We start from the raw sequence: 15,897 nt of genomic DNA, 5'->3' as shown, positions 1-15,897 counted from the left end.
TGAGAATTAGAAACAGTTGAAGTTTTTATTCATCAAGAAATATGCTGAGGCTCTTAGGGGAGAGTTCAGTGAGAGGAACAGAATCACTTGAGATTTCTTTGTTTTGTTTTTATGCCAGTACTGGGTCTTGAACTTGGGGCTTGGGTATGACATTTTAGCTTTTTTGCTCAAGGCTAATACTCTATCATCCTTCCACTTCTAGCTTTTGGTGGTTAATTGAAGATAAGAGTTTTATGGACTTCCCTTTCCAGGCTGGCTTAGAACTGTGATCCTCAGATCACAGACTCTTCAGTAGCTAGGATTGCAGATGTGAGCCACCAAAACCCGGCTTGCCTTGAGTTTTAAGAAGGCTTTAGACAGTCTTTTTACAGATAAGACAACACAATCTTGAGAAGGGAGTTCATCTAAAATTCTGACGGCTGTATCAAGGTTTTATTATAAAAGTGTTCTTACCCAAATTCACGCCAGGGAGTGTGTCTACCTGTTCCTGGTGCAGTTTGGAGGTTCAGAGATACAAACTGCACCGGAGAGGTTTTTGAAGTCTTTAGACCAATGAGTAAGAAGCAAGGTGGCACAAAAGAGTGACAGACATGTGCAGGATGCTCAAAGGCCGTCCCGAGGAGAGGGGACGGACCACCTTCCTCTCTGGGGGTGGGGGTGGGGGGTCAAAGGCCATCCCGAGGAGAGGGGACGGACCACCTTCCTCTGGGGGGGGGGGCGTCAGCTCAGCGGAGGGAAGTGATCATTTGGAATTCCTTTGCAGCCAGGAGAGGTGGGTGGAGGTGGGGGTGTGGTTGGGGCTGGGAAGACAGAGGCTGGGCAGGCAGGAGATGTAAGTTGTTTGTGATGGCTGAAGTTTACAGGGCGGGCAGGGTGGCAGAAGATGGAGCTGACTGTCTAGGTGGAGTGAGCTGCTGGGGTCTGTGACATGCTGGGGACACATTTCATTCTATTCTCCATAAAATAGTTGCAGGAACCGTGACCCGGACGGTGGCTTCTCCATCTGCCTTTCCTCTTTCATGTGGCCTGTTGGCGCGGACAGACCTTAGCCTGATCTCATCCAACACTAGGGGGCACCGCAGTGATGCTGACGGTGCTGAGAGCCGGCCTCCCTCCCTGCAGAGCGGAGGACCAGCCTGTTCTCAGGAGACAGAACTGCTCACTGTTGGCACGGGCTGGCGTTATCCAAAGGCACAGTTTAGATACATACACGCGCCCACCCCAGTCCACAGGACAGGGCAGAACAATTTCAGTGGAGATTCTGCTGGAAAATGTCGCACCTACATATGCATACAGACGCAAACACAGCCCTGCATGTAGAACAGAAACTTGGTGCAGACCTCGGGATAGAACCTTTCAATTCCTCGCTGCTGACCACAGCTCCTCGCTATGCATTCTGAGCAGGTCCAGTCTTGTTTGCTAAGGGCTGGCCTTCGGCTGCCCATTTCAGTGTCCTCCACACTAACCAGTCTGCAGCTTTCCTCTCATTTCAGGAATTTCCACTCATGGACAACAGACATTAATTAATCCTTCGGAGTCATTTGGGGGACACGAGCAGGTGCTCTCTTATGACTACTCAATGAATGAGAAGAAAACAATGACAACAGTAAAACCAAAAAAAAACCAAAACAAAAACTTGTGAAGAAGAAAGGTTAGTTCTCCACACTCACAGATGAAGTAGGTGTAGAGTGGAAGAGAAACTGAACTTTCCACCTCGCTATACCTTGTAGATTTTATTTGTAGTTACGCACACACACACACACACACACACACACACACACACACACACACACACACACACAGAGAGGCAGTGCAGGGTTTGAACTCAGGGACTTGTACCTGTCAGGCTCTATCATCAAGCTATATCTGCGGCCATTTTTGTGCTGCTTTTGAGATAGGGTCTCACTTCCTACGCAGGTTCATGCCGGGATCTTGATCCCCCGATTCTGGTTTTCTCTCATGGTTGAGAGGTACATGCTGGCATACCCTGCTTTTTCTATTGAGATCGAGCCTTCCAGACTCGGCTTGGGCTGACCTGGCCTATGATCTCCTTATTTCAGACTGGCATCTAGCTAGGATGAGCGGAGTGAGACTCTGGTGCCCACCTGTAGTTATGTATGCTTCTGATAGCCACATCTTTTCAAGTCAAGGTATTGATCTATAGAGAGTCACGGCCGTATCACCTGTAAATGCAGAGGGAAACATGACTGCGAATGGTGACCATCTCCCCATGTATGGACTGCCACTCGAGCGTTTGCTTTGCCCTGCGAGTGTGCGCATCGCACACAGAATCCTGACCACCCACCTCAGAGCGTAGCATAGCGACCATCATGAGCCTCAGCCTCGGACTTAGAGCTTGGGTTATAAAACATAGATCTGTATTTCTGAATACGGATTTCTAATTGTGAGCTCCTGGCTGTGTTGGAGAGCACAAAGGAGGAAGGCGAGAATGTATAAGGTTAACAGGTTCGGCGTCTGGCTGAAAGTGGTTCAGAGAGCCAGCATTCCACGTGGGCCTGCTGGGTTCCATTTCCCTTTACTCTGGCATATCTCATCCAATTCTCCAGCGACTCGGCTGTCAAATAGGGCAGAACTTGGGTCTACAAGAGACGAGGTCTGGTTCACAAAACTAGAATCATTGGGAATATGGCCGGCATAACAGTTCTTATTCCCAGTAAATAACTAATTCTGAAACGCACCTTAGCTAGGTAATTTGGGCACACTGGACTGGCATTGGTCATCTATGCTGTGAGTGTGTAAGAAAACATGCCGACAGAAAGACAGGCTCGGCTGTGACTCTCCCTCAAAGCGGCAGGCAGAAGCCCACATGTGCTGCATCGTGGAGAGAGGGCTGAGTTTACGCTCAGGGCCGGGCTTCCCCAGGCAGGCAGAGCGCGAACCTGGCAAGGCAGCGGGAGAGCAATGGGGCTGGGAGCCACAGCAGCCTGGCCCTCAGGGAGGGGGTGGGTGGACACCTTGTCAGGTTACAAAGTACATTGCGAAACATGTAAACTTGGCAGTTCAGGGGCATAAAACACAGTTTGTATTATGTGTGTGTCAGATCCTTAGTACTGTTAGCTCCCAGGGCCTTTAAAAGTATTCATCTGACTCTGTTACCTGTGACGGATGAGCTACTCTGTGTGTGGGCAGCATGGGCAGGGCAGAGCTGGGAGGCTGAGCAGTTTCACTGTAGGTAGTTTCCCTCCCCGCCCCCCCCCCATCAGTATGGGGTCTGGACTCGGGGTTTTATGCTTACTAGGTAAGCACTTCCCACTTGAGCTTCTTCACGCCCACACATGGCGGGGATTGTACCCAGCTCCTTTGTTCAGATGTGGGTTGGTCTAGGAGAGCAGTCCTTCCTCTTTCTGTCTCCTGAGTCGCTGGGATTACAGGGTGCACGTTGTGGCACTGGCTTCCGTCCTTGTTTATTTACTCTGGCCTCAGAGGATGATTGGGCAGATACTGTGTGCCGCATTACTCTGATTGGACAGATACTGTGTGCTGCGTTACTCTGATTGGACAGATACTGTATGCTGAATTACTCTGGGGAAATCAAAGGCATAGAAACTTCATCAAATCTTCCCAGAAAGTGATAGAGTTAGAAATAAATTCTAGGGTTTTTTTTGTTGTTGTTTCTGTTGTTTTGTTGTTGTTGGGGTTTTTCTTGGCGGTTGTGGGGCTTGAACTCTGAGCCTGGGCGCCGTCCCGGAGCTCTTCAGCTCAAGGTGAGTGCTCTATCACTTGAGACACAGCACCACTTCCTAAATTCTAGTTTTTTTTTTCTGGTGCTACACCTTTGAGCTTCAAGAACGTTGGCTAGTTGTTCAAAATCGGACATCCTTTTCTGATGTCAGTTGCATTTGAGGACACAAAGTAGAAAAGATTCCTGCTTTGTCACCGAGGACAGGGGATTTAACTCGGCTTACACCCGTGCAGGTAATGGGATCCAGGAAGCCTGGGCAGTCACAATTCCTCATGAACCATTTTGATAAAACAATGGGGATACCGCGTGTATAATCTATTCATAGAGGGAGAAAGGGCTGCATTCATTTTTCAATTTTTTAAAAAAGAACACTAAGGAAAGACTACGAAGCCATTTCCCATTCTCATTCTGTCAGACACCTGTGTGCAGAGCAACTTCCGTGTGACCGTGTGATGTTCACATGTGCGAACACCTGCTCCACCGTCCGGGGATGCCGTAAGGCTCCTGTAACGAATGGCTCTGGACTGAGTGTCATACCACAACAGGACATTGTCTTCCCAGTTCTGGAGGCCAGAGATTCACGATCCAAGTCTTAGGGTGGCCCCACTCCCTCTGGAGACGCGGGAAGAGTTCTTCCTGCTGCTTTCCAGCTTTGAGCCCCTTCTGTGTCACGCCGAGCTCTGCCTTCTTCGGCCCATGCCGTCCTTCCCTGTGAGTCCTCTCACCTGCCACTGTTCTTCTGTTCAAGATCCCAGTCATACCGGATTTAGGGCCCTGCCCCGTCCTAGTGACCGTAGGTTATCAATGAGTTCATGTGGGCCTGGGAGGCTCCGTCATTTGGCTTTCTGAATTTTCTTGCGTGGTTTCAGAGAAAAACTCGAATGAGTGGCTGTCTTTGCCACCCCCTCACGCTCAGCTTCTGCTCCCTGTGGTTTTACCAATCACTGAGCACAATCATCAGAGCACACGCTTCGGACAAGTAGCCTAAACGCTTCCTGCACAGGGATGGAGCACAGTCCTGCTGGCTCATAAGCATCACAAGGCCCACGTCGGTGCGAAGAGCTGCTGCTTTTGCTGTGGCAGAGGCTTTGGGGTGCTGACAAGTCCCGGGGGTCAGAAACTCCTGTTTTCAAGATTTCTTTCTTGAGTATGGTGATCTGCCTCACTTCTGACATGGAAGTTTCGTTGGGCACCTTAACCATTTTCATTGAGGTTGGACATTGAAATGGAGATACTGAAAGCATATCGAGGGAAAACGTGTGCTAGATTGAGAGCAAAAACAACAACAACAACAACAAAACCAGGATCAGCTGGGCACCAGTGGTTCCCGCTGGAATCCTAGCTACTCAGGAGGCTGAGATCTGAGGATTGAAGTTCAAAGCCAGCCAGGGCAGGAAAGCCCGTGAGACTCTTATCTCCAATTAATCACAGAACGAAATCTTATCTCCAATTAATCACAGAACCACCAGAAGGGAGGCTGTAGCTGAAGTGGTAGAGTGTTAGCCTTGAGCAAAAGAAGCTCAAGGACATTGCCCGAGCCCCAGGTGTAAGCCCCAGGACAGGTACAAAAACAAAGTAACAACCCATCCCCCCAACAATTCCCTCCTGCCAGCCCAATGATGTTGCTTTAAGATAAAAAAAAACCCTTATGTTTATGTAGCAAGAGTGATGGAGAATTAGTGATTCCAAATGGGAAAAAAAATCTTTTAATAGTTCTGCTACTGCCTTTGGATGTGAAGATGAGCAGGCCAGTTCCAAGAACCTGGAGCCGTGAATGCTGTTGACTAGAGCTGGTATGGGTATTGAGTGATTGTGACTCACTGTGGACACAGCCTGGCCCCAGGGCCTCAGGGCCAGCAAATGCAGCAAACACTCTCCACGGAGTGCCATTGTGTTTGAGACACAGTATGAAGAGTCAGTGCATTAGGCTCATCCTATAATTTTATAGTGTGTTCATGTCCTGTGGAGCTTTGGGTTGATTTTGTTGTTTACCTGAATAATGTAGGATTACTCTTAGAAATCTGTCAATGGCAAAGTATAGTTCATATTTTCTAAGCTAGAGAGGAGGGCTGTGTCCGGGGGAAGAGAGTATCTCAACCGCCGGAGAGTAGACAAGCGGAGTGGGCCCAGAGGGAGGCTCCAGGGATGGGAAACAGGCTGCCTGCAGAGAGGGGTGGAAGGGAGAGGTGTGGGGAAGGTGCTGGAAGGTGCTGGAAGGTGCTGGCAGCGATGGTAGAATGGGGCAGGGGGATGGAGGAGGTTTTGGATGACAGAAGAACTTCTCTTCCGACTCATTGAATCCCAGGGATCTTGGTTCAACTGAGTTTCGAAGCCATACATTTTTGTCGCTAAGAAATGGAACATTAAAGATAGTTAAAAACAGCAGCAGGGCGACTCCTTGATGGATCAAACTTTTGCCCTGTTCTTCTATTCTTTCTCTGATGAAGACTGGGGGGTCATCCCTTTGTAACCAGATCGTTTCTGCAGCTAACACACCACCGTGGCGTTGACCCTGCCGGCCTACTGCAGCGGGAACTGTGGAAAGTTCCGCTCTTCTCTCTTGAGGCTTTTGGAGACGCCCCGAGATCTTGTGGGTGCTTCTGTGATGTCTCCGGTTTCCTCTGGCTGACACAGAGTGAAACGGAGAGCGGGGCTCCTGCTGCAGCGCAGCGCCAGGAGCCCCAGAGCCACCACGGACCCACTCCCGCCGTCCCGTCCTTCGCAGACTCAGCCTCCCCGGCCTGGCGGCCTGGCGCTGACGGGGTCGGGCAAGACTCCCACGGCCCATGTAAGCCTGCTCCCTGGTTGCACAGCTGACGAGTGCCACCGAGACCCCCTGCGGCCCAGACAAATGTCAGATGAGCCCCACGCCACATCCCACGGAGAACCGGAGGCTCTCGCTGTCCAAAGATACGCTCTTGACGCGGGATTACTTCCCAGGAGCTGGCCCAGGCTGCCAGGCAGATGCCACGCGCTGGGCTTTCCCATCTATGTCCTTGGACAGTCCGGAGCCCGGGCGTTGGATGACCAGGGAGTGAGCTAATCAGAGCCCAGCCTGTGCCACCCGGCCCGTGTAGCTGCGTGGGGGAGTATCTACCCCAAAATGAAAATCCTCAGCTCGCTCAGCAGCGGTGATGAGAAGAGTCGCAGTCCATGCGGGGGCCCCCAGATAAATGTCTTTTTACAATGTCTTCATTCTCAAGGTAGGGTGAAGAGAAGAGTTACGTCATACTTCGTGTGTGTGTTTCAAACAAACTTAGATGAATACCTTTCACTTCTCAGTAAATTGTGGCCAGCACTAGTTTCCCTATTTGTGAAACATGGAAAATGATTATTTGTACTTCCCTGGACTATTTTGAGTGCTGAGAGATAGAACGAGTTAGGAGAATGTCTTTTTCTGGAGTGGTTTCCTGTTTAGAACTTTCTAGACTCTCCCAGTGGCTTATGGTTATCTGGCTCTTGTCCTCGAAGGCTATGTCTTGGTCCTTGCTCTTTGTGCTACTTACTAAAGCTTGGTTATCTTATTTTAGTTTCCATTTAATGGAACTTCCTGGTTCATATTGTTAGTATTTCATAAACGTTTTATGAAGGACTACAAGTCCACAGAAACAAGGACTGTGTTCTATCCTTTTGTGTTCTGAGTTGAATATAATGTCTACTACCTAGTGGCCCTTAATAGTACTTATTGATGTAATCAGATCTGCAGACAATAGGACAATCACATTATTCTTGAACTGCTGAAGAATCCGTGTAGTAGACCTTTCTGTCTGTATGAGGCCTTGTTGAAGATATAGGTTGTAGATATAGTTCCCAGACCTTAAAAAGCACAGTTTAGTGCTTTGAACTTGTGGTTCAAAGCCAGCCTAGGCAGGAAAGTCTGTGAGACTCTTATCTCCAATAAACCACCAGAAAACCAGAAGTGGCGCGGTGGCTCTAGTGGTAGAGTGCTTGCCTTGAGCTGAAGAGCTGAGGGACAGCACCCAGGCTGAGTTGAAGTCCCACGACCGACCCCCCCCCCCCACAAAAAAATGTGAACCTGGGATGCTGATAGGAATGCCAACCTGATCTTCCAGATCAAGACCTTTGCCGTAAACGGTCCACTTGTATTGAAAATTTATTTGTGCGTGTGCCTGTCCTGAGCGTTTATTTATTTATTTTTTTGGTCCAGTCGTGGGGCCTGAGCTCTGGGCCTGGGTGCTGTCCCTCAGCTCTTCAGCTCAAGGCTAGCGCTCTACCACTTGAGCCACAGCGCCACTTCCGGCTTTTTCTTTTTGCTTATGTGGTGCTGAGGAATCGAACCCAGGGCCTCAGGCATGCAAGGCAAGCACTCTGCCACTGAGCCACCTTCCCAGCCCTCCCTGAGATTTTTTTGCTCAGTGCTAGCGCTCTACTACTTGAGCCCCAGCTCCTCTTCTGGCTTTTTGGAGCTTCACTGGAGATAAGTGTCTCGTGGCCTTCCCTGGCCATGGCTTTGAATCACAATCCTTGTATCTCAGCCTCCTGAGAAGCTAGGATCGCAGGTGTGAGCTGGGGGGTCCCAGCTGGTATTAAAACGTCTGTGTGATTCCAAGGCCCCTTGGCTCTAGCCATCCCAGGCCGGAGGCTTCCTACTACGCACTGCCCGCTCCTAGGCAGGGATCCACGCAGTGTCCGATCAGAAAGCCGAGTGGCCCACGGATTTGCCAAGTGGGCACCTGGTTGTTTTGCTGTTGTTGTTTTTTTTAAGTTTCCCCGCTTTTGGTTTCATTGATGGGAAAAGCTTGGCTTCTGAGTGTCTCCTGGGTGCTCTCATGATGAGCTCATTACCCGTCTGACAACAGCGTCTCTTCTCCAACCCTGGTACCAAGTGGACACGCGACACAGGCATTAGTACAATCATGTTCACAGACGTTTCTCCTCACTTTCTATTTGCATGAGGAGGAAAAATTTGTTGCGGGGTACAATAAATGTTTTCCTACAATTAATTGTACAGTTCGTCCAAGTGAAGTCTACCCTCTCCACTTCTGTGAAGACGTTGATTCCCTCATTTGTAAAATAAAACCTTCAACTAGAAGATGACGGCCTTTGTACTTTGGCTCTTACGTTTGAAGGCTGGACTTCAGTTCTGGTTGGTACAGGGATCTAAATGCAGCTTTGAGGGCTTCACATTGCAGATTAAAGCAGCTCTGTCCGGCAGCCTGTGCTTCGGTGGACGCCCACCTCGCCCTTGATATTTGCTGTTTTCTCTTACCGTCTGGGGAAGCTGTGGGGATTTTCTTTTCCTTGATATTTAAAGCAGTACATCTGTGTGGCTTCAACTGTGTTTTCTATCAGCCTCAGGTTCTATGGTGGTATTTCCCTGGTACAGGAAAGCAAGGGATTGATCTGATGACATTTTTCTCTTTTATGTGTTCACCAATCCTGTTGTCATATACCCAGTTTATATGGAGCCTATAGGACCAGTTGTAAACATGACAGGATTCTGGTCTTGGGCATGCATCCAAGAGTGATGGCCAGTGTCAATCAGCTTGCAATATTCCAGCCACGTGCCTACCGTTCGCATATCAGATTACCTTCTTTCACATAGCAACACAAATGTAAGACTCCTCTGTAGCTTTTTTTTTTTTTTTAATTGTATTTTATTTTATTTGAGAACATACTGTACAGAGGGGCTACAATTACATGGGCAGGATAATGCATACATTTCTTACCAAGCATTGCAGCCTCCTCCTTTGTTTACCCTTCACTTCCCTTCCCCGCCTCCCCCCTCCCCCCACCCAATTTTACCCCCCTCCCCCCACCCAATTATACCCCCCTCCCCCCCCCACACCGACATTGTAAAGCTGGTTTTGACATGACATTTTGTACTTCTCATTGTTGCAACAGGTCCACCTGAATCCTTAAACAACTTGTTTGTCCCCATCTCCTCCACATGTTATACTGACATCAAATATAGTGAAAGCGGGGGTTACACTGTGGGGGAGGGACATACAAAGCAACAAAGAAATAATCTTATAAATGCGTTAGAAACACATGCATGAAAGAAACGAAAACATTAAAATACATATTTAAGGGTTCGCCTCTGTAGCTTTTAATGGTTGCCAACTCATTTCATTTTAGTACTGAAAATAATGTTCTACTGAAAATAATGTTCTACTTTATGTCTGTATCACAGTGTTTGGTACTACAGATTTTGGCGATTATGATCAAAGCTTCTGAAAACATGCGTGTGGGTAGGGTGTAAATGTTTGGTAGGGGAAGGCAAATGCCAAGCATCAAAGGCTCATTTTAGGCTTAGAAGTATAAAATCTGGATGATCAGAGTCAGATGGAGACTGTTCTTGGGAGAGAGATCAAAGAAAACAAGGCCTTTTCAAGTGTTCAGCAAGTGCCTGGCAGAATGCTTGGTGTGCTCAGTTATCCTATCTATGTATCCCTGTAGCAGCATTAGAACTCATCAGCGAATGCTAAGTAGTCGTACACTCACACACACATTTTTCTAATTCACCAAACTAGAGAAGTCACAACTTGAACACATTTTGATTCCACAGTCTAAGCTTTCTGTGTTGTCCTACCAGAAGAGCAGAGAGATTGGAGCCAACAGTTGATTGCTCGTAAGGCGACAATAAGTTTGACAGGAAGCTGGAGGTGGGCCAAGGAGGTCTTGATCTGAGTTTTGGGGCAGTCAGCATGGAGCCTCAGGTAGGGATGGTTTCAGAGAGGAAGGGATATCTTTTTCTTCATCAGAGACTTCTGAGAGTGTGCAGCTCTCTACCTCTGGCTGACCTTGGTGGGAAGGAAGAGGATGCCAGCGTCTGGAGTTCTGGGAGATCTCTCAAGGCAGGACACCACTTGAACACCTGCTCACTACTACACACATCATGACACTTCATAAAGTTGGAGAATTTCTCTTATTTTTTGGAACCTTGCAGAAACTTACAGATGCAGTCAAAAGAGTTGACTCACCAGGGCTGTTAATTTGAGAATGAGGAAGTTTTATGGTTTTTCTCTTTTACTACATTGGCGTAGAGTTACAGCGTTTAAAGTTGCAGTCATGGGCAGTCAGTGCTGAAAGGGAGGCCCATGTTCTTCTAAGGACTTTTTTTTTTAAGATGATAAATTGACATCCAGGGAGGTTTTGATGATTGCCTAAGATGACCACGTAGTGGCTGCTGTCAGCACCTGGCACGCTCCTGAGCCCTGGCCCTCTATAGTCTTTTCATCAGACCACCTCTGACTCTAACAGACGGCACTTCGTGGGGCCACTAACCAGCTCTGGGGAACGGGGGCATTTCTTTACCTAAGAATTATGGTTGTGGTGGTGATGGGTAATACGCCTTCTGAAAAGTTGCTTCCTCCCTCCCTCCCTCCCTCCCTCCCTCCCTCCCTCCCTCCCTCCCTCCCTCCCTCCCTCCCTCCCTCCCTCCCTTCCTTCCTTCCTTCCTTCCTTGTCATGGGGCTTGAACTCAGAGCCCAGGCAATTGCTCCTGAGCTCTTTTGGTCAAGGCTAGCACTGTACCACTTGGAGCCACAACTCCACTTGTAGTTTTTGACTGTTTAATAGGAGATAAGAGTCTGCCCAGGATGGCTTTGAACCACTACCCTTGTATCTGTCTCAGCCTCCTGAGAAGCTAGGTGTGAGCCACTGGCACGCACCCGGCCGAGAGATTTTCTTACAGAGCACTGTCTTCACCACAAAGAACACCTAATTAATGCGACTCCGCAGGGGAGGGAGCAAAGGCTCTCATGTCTACTCCTGCCAACACTTGTCCACACACCTGACGACAAGGAGCTGGTACGGTTTATCACCCCAAGCGCTGGCAGGGCTCCGGAGGGCTCTCCTTCCCACTCAGCCTGTTGGCTTCGGTTTGCGTTAGAAGGGAAGTTGGGGCTCCGGCTGAGCGTGGGGAGCACAGTTGGCTGCCATCTGCCAGCCGCGTAGGAAGTGGGATTCCACTGCAGGGCATGAGCCCAGTTCTCCCCTGTACCTTCGGTTGGGATATCCCCCAGACAACACGTTGGGACAAGGTCCTTCCTGGCAGGCACAGCACTTTAAAAATTTTTTTTCTATACCTTTTAGAATTTATTGTTTTTCGTAGGGAATACAGAATTTCAGTCAAAATTAGCAAACACAAACACAAACACAAAAGCTGTGAGGTCTGAGAATTTGAGGATTTTTTATGCCATATGATTTTTAAAAGCCCAAAACAGACAACAATCACCCAACTAACCAACCAACCAACCAACCAGCTAACCAACCAGCCAACCAACCAACCAGCCAACCAACCAACCAACCAGCCAACCAACCAACCAACCAGCTAACCAACCACCCAGCCAACTAACCAACCAACCAGCTAACCAACCAGCCAACCAACTAACCAACCAACCAGCTAACCAACTAACCAACCGACCAGCTAACCAACCAACCAACCAACCAACCACAATGACTACCAAGAAACCTCAAAAGTTGATCAGGAAGACATAAGGAGTCCTACTACTCCTGACTTTAGGTTTCTACAACCTTTCTCCAGAGGTTAATTTCTGCAAACAGGTTCTCCTGCATTCTTCTAGATTCATCTATTGCCTATAGAAATGTTCCTTTTCTCTCTCTTTTTAGTTACAGATCAATATACTTTGCATACAATTATTCTTCTTTGTTATTTTCATATGATAGATCTTCTGACTTCTCTCCCCTTGAGCTTGTTTATTACTATGGATATTGAATCTGTCAAGCTTCCTCTCTTAACTGTTTAATAATTTTTTTTTCTTGCTACTGAGGATTGATTTGGTTCGTTAGTTCTACCAAGCTGGTGAAGAGAAGGGACAGATCCAGTGTTTTTTTCTTTTTTTAAAAAAGCAAACAAGCTGCATTCAAATATCTTGAACTCTGAAGGATCAGAACCGAGTACATTGCTTATGTCCCTAGCGCCGGATGCTGCTCCTATTTTCCGGATGCTTCCACGGTGTCACATTCTGCTCTGGGCCTCTGTGGTCATCACGACCTGGTTGCTCACAGACCTCTCCGTGGAAGAATCTCTGTGCATGAGTTTCTTAACAAATGCACAATTAAGTGCACTGCTAGCTAAAATGGGAAGTGGAGGCTATGTGAGTTAAAACAAGAGTTTGGCAGGAATGAGCGAGATCCCAGATGCTTGTGTGAAAGATAAGAGTAATCCTCACCGTAGGGATGTTAGGGAGAACCAAGGGCGGGGGGAAGGAGCCTGCATGTAATCCCCGCCGGGCAGCGGGGGTCTCTCCTCACGAGTTCTCCTCTGCAGGCTGCGTTAGTTCTGCCAGCAGGGGGGACTGGACAATTTCATTTACTCCCCTTTTTATTTTTTCTAAAACAATATACTTTTTTCCTCCCTTAGGTGAAATCTCCTCCACTTCAAAGTATTAGTGCCGACGTTCTCGGTAAGTGTTGTCAAAGTTTAATTAGTTTGATATTTTTCAGGGCTTGTTCTAGGGCTTGAACTTGGGCCCCCTGCTCTGCTTTTCTTGCTCAAGGTTGGAACACTACCGCTTGAGCCACTCCTTCAGTCCCAGCCTTTTGCCAGCTCATTACAGATAAGAGCTTCATCGTTTTGTCTGCCTGGGCTGGCTTTAAACTAGGGTCTTCAAACTCAGGCTTCTTAGCAGCGAGGCTTACAGATGTGAGCCAGGCTGCTGGACCTGGCTCATGAATCGTCTAGAAGGACCATTGCTGTAGTGTTTTAATATCATTTGATAGCACAGGGGGCAGCATTATATTCTAGAAGTGTTGAAGCCTGAGTATTATTTCCGTGAAGGACAAGGAAGGTACATGAAGAACCAAAGGAGGATGAAAAGTACCCGATGGGCCTGTCCTTTCCGGACCTCCCTTCGAGCTCCGGAGCTCTTTGAGCAGGGATGATGTTTATTTTCTCATCCAAGGAGACTAAGCTTTATTTATGTATTTTCACAAGTCCATAAGACTGTAGCACACATTGTTGGCTGGTTTTGTGCTGGGTGAGACCTTACCTGAATGAGAATCGAGGAAGCCTAGCAGGGAAGGAAAAGGAACTTGACGATCAGGGAGGCAGCCTTTGAGTCTCCCGGTATAGCCACCCACCCACCAGTGGTTTCCCTATGAGTATTCACGCACACGTTATATTTTCTGAGCCTGAAGGAAAGTACATGTTTGCTTTCAGTTTGAAATATGCCCTCTGGGCTTGGTACAAAGCAAGAACCACTGAATTGTGGCCAGCAGCTGGTGTCTGTTCTTTCCCATCACCAGGGGATGTGAGACAGAGTAGAATGTTGAGATACAGAGGCTGGGCTATTCAGGATGATATTCAGGCCGATTTAGAAAGAAATCGAGGCTTTGGGGCCTGCACTTGGAGTGGCTTGTACCCAACTGCGCCTGCTCTTCCTCCTCTTCCTCTTTCTCCTCCTCTCCTCTCCTCCTTCTCCTGTGGGGCTAGGAGACAATTAAAGCAAAGCTTTGAGTTGGGCTCGTAGGTGATGGGCAGAGCCAGGGCCGCCCTTCGGAGCAGTCCATCCACTGATCGTGACAGGAATCACCAGAGTGGCCGGTACCTCCGGCTTCTGAAACTAAGGAAAACTCAGGGAAACTGAGAAGCTACTTGTCCTGCCATAGATCTCGGCTAACAACGGCTGTAATGGTTCAACTCTGGACTCCCAGCCCCATCAGACCTGCCGCTGGACGGTAGTATTGGCTTTTGCGCCTTCTCTTCTACAGGGAAACAGATTCCGGCCCCTAGCTAGACAGGAGGCATGCTCTGGCCTTCTCTCTTCAAAAGCTCTCTCCCTACCATTCTCTTCACTCAGTTCTAGAGATACTGGAAGGTGTTGCCCCTTGGTATGCTTTGTGTGTGTGTGTGTGTGTGTGTGTGTGTGTGTGTGTGTGTGTGTGTGTGGTGCCCATGCACGCACGCGCGCGTGTGTGTAAAACTTCTTATCCCACCCTTTCTAGGCTGTGAGAAGGACAGACTCTCCCTCTCCCCCATGGCAAACGAGAATGGCGTCATGCAGGTGCAGAGCAACGCGGTGGTGATCCAGTGTGACGGGCTGTACCTCATCTCCCTGAGGGGCTTCTTCTTCCACAACGTCAGCATCGACATCCACTACCGGAACAGCTCGGCCCCGATCCAGGCCCTCCGCAGGGAGAGGAGGGCCGACTTCACCACGGTGGTGCACATGGCCTACAAGGACGCCGTGCACCTGGGCGTGAAGAGCCAGGACGGCGCCTGCGAACAGCTCCAGATGAACGGCGGCAAACTGTTCCTCATCCAGCTGCGCTCCGACCGGTACTGTGCCCCGTGAGGACCCGTCCCGTCTGCGGGCCTCCCGGCAGCCCCAGCGGACGGCGGGGCTGGGCAGGGCCGGGCAGGGCGGGGCTGGGCAGGGCGGGGCGGGGCTGGGCAGGGCCGGGCAGGGCTGGGCAGGGCCGGGCAGGGCCGAGCAGGGCGCCGAGTCCCCCTGCGGTGAGGAGCTCCTTCCCTCAGCCACGCGGGATACGGCCAGAAGGAAATTCCGCCCCCACCTCCACTCAGGGATATTTAAAATATGTTTTACGTAGCCATTAACCTTATTTATCCTTTTCATCCTCTAAACGCGTCCGACTCTCCTTCCCCGCCATTGCCCTTGAAGCAGGAAGCACGTTGTTTATATCAATCAGACACTTGCAATAAACTCATGTCACTGGAAAAGACACTGCCTACCACTTGCTGGCTGTGGACCTGTGCGTGATATTGTCAGAAAGCACCAGGAGGGGGTGGTGGGTCTGTCACCTCCGGGAGGCCAAGTCTCTCCACAGGTGGACGGGCCGGGGCCGGCGGTGCTCAGCACCTCTCCTATCTGGTGGGAGCTAAAAAAGTCAGCTTGTGAGCATGGGATGTGAAGATGGCCGGGAACGCTTGTGAGCATGGGGATGTGAAGATGGCCGGGGACGCTGCATTTACGCTGGGACTCTCCCCGCTCTGCTGCCTTCTGTCTTCCGGGCTTCCACACATACTTAATAGAAATAGCCCTCAGAGAAGCATCCTGGAGGTAGGATGCTGTGAAAAATCTCAGGGAGTCACAGGCAGCGTGAGGTAACTCACTGTGGGCTGATTTATCGCCGGACACTCTCAGGGTAAAGTGCAGTTTATCGTAGGAAACCTGTTCTTTGTAGGCAAAGAAATCTACTCAGGACCAGGCCACAGACACCTGTACTATGCTGCCAGTTTCAAAAGG

At 49.3% G+C, this 15,897-nt stretch overlaps 1 protein-coding gene across 1 annotated transcript in view; it reads left to right on the top strand.

Moving 5' to 3' along the window:
* LOC138809242 (tumor necrosis factor ligand superfamily member 4-like) overlaps positions 1-14,985 on the top strand; it is a 36,164-nt gene extending 21,179 nt beyond the window's left edge. Inside the window, exons 2-3 of the mRNA XM_069995744.1 lie at positions 13,053-13,095; positions 14,636-14,985. Of these exons, the coding sequence (XP_069851845.1) occupies positions 13,053-13,095; positions 14,636-14,985 (393 nt within the window). The remainder of the gene's footprint in view (positions 1-13,052; positions 13,096-14,635) is intronic.
* The last annotated feature ends 912 nt before the right edge of the window (positions 14,986-15,897 follow it).

This window comes from Dipodomys merriami, unplaced genomic scaffold (assembly GCF_024711535.1).
Source record: "Dipodomys merriami isolate MVZ:Mamm:240054 unplaced genomic scaffold, mDipMer1.0.p SCAF_1023, whole genome shotgun sequence".
Taxonomy (NCBI): Eukaryota; Metazoa; Chordata; class Mammalia; order Rodentia; family Heteromyidae; genus Dipodomys; species Dipodomys merriami.
The sequence above is the reverse complement of the archived record's forward strand: the minus strand, read 5'-3'. Positions and strand labels throughout refer to the sequence as shown.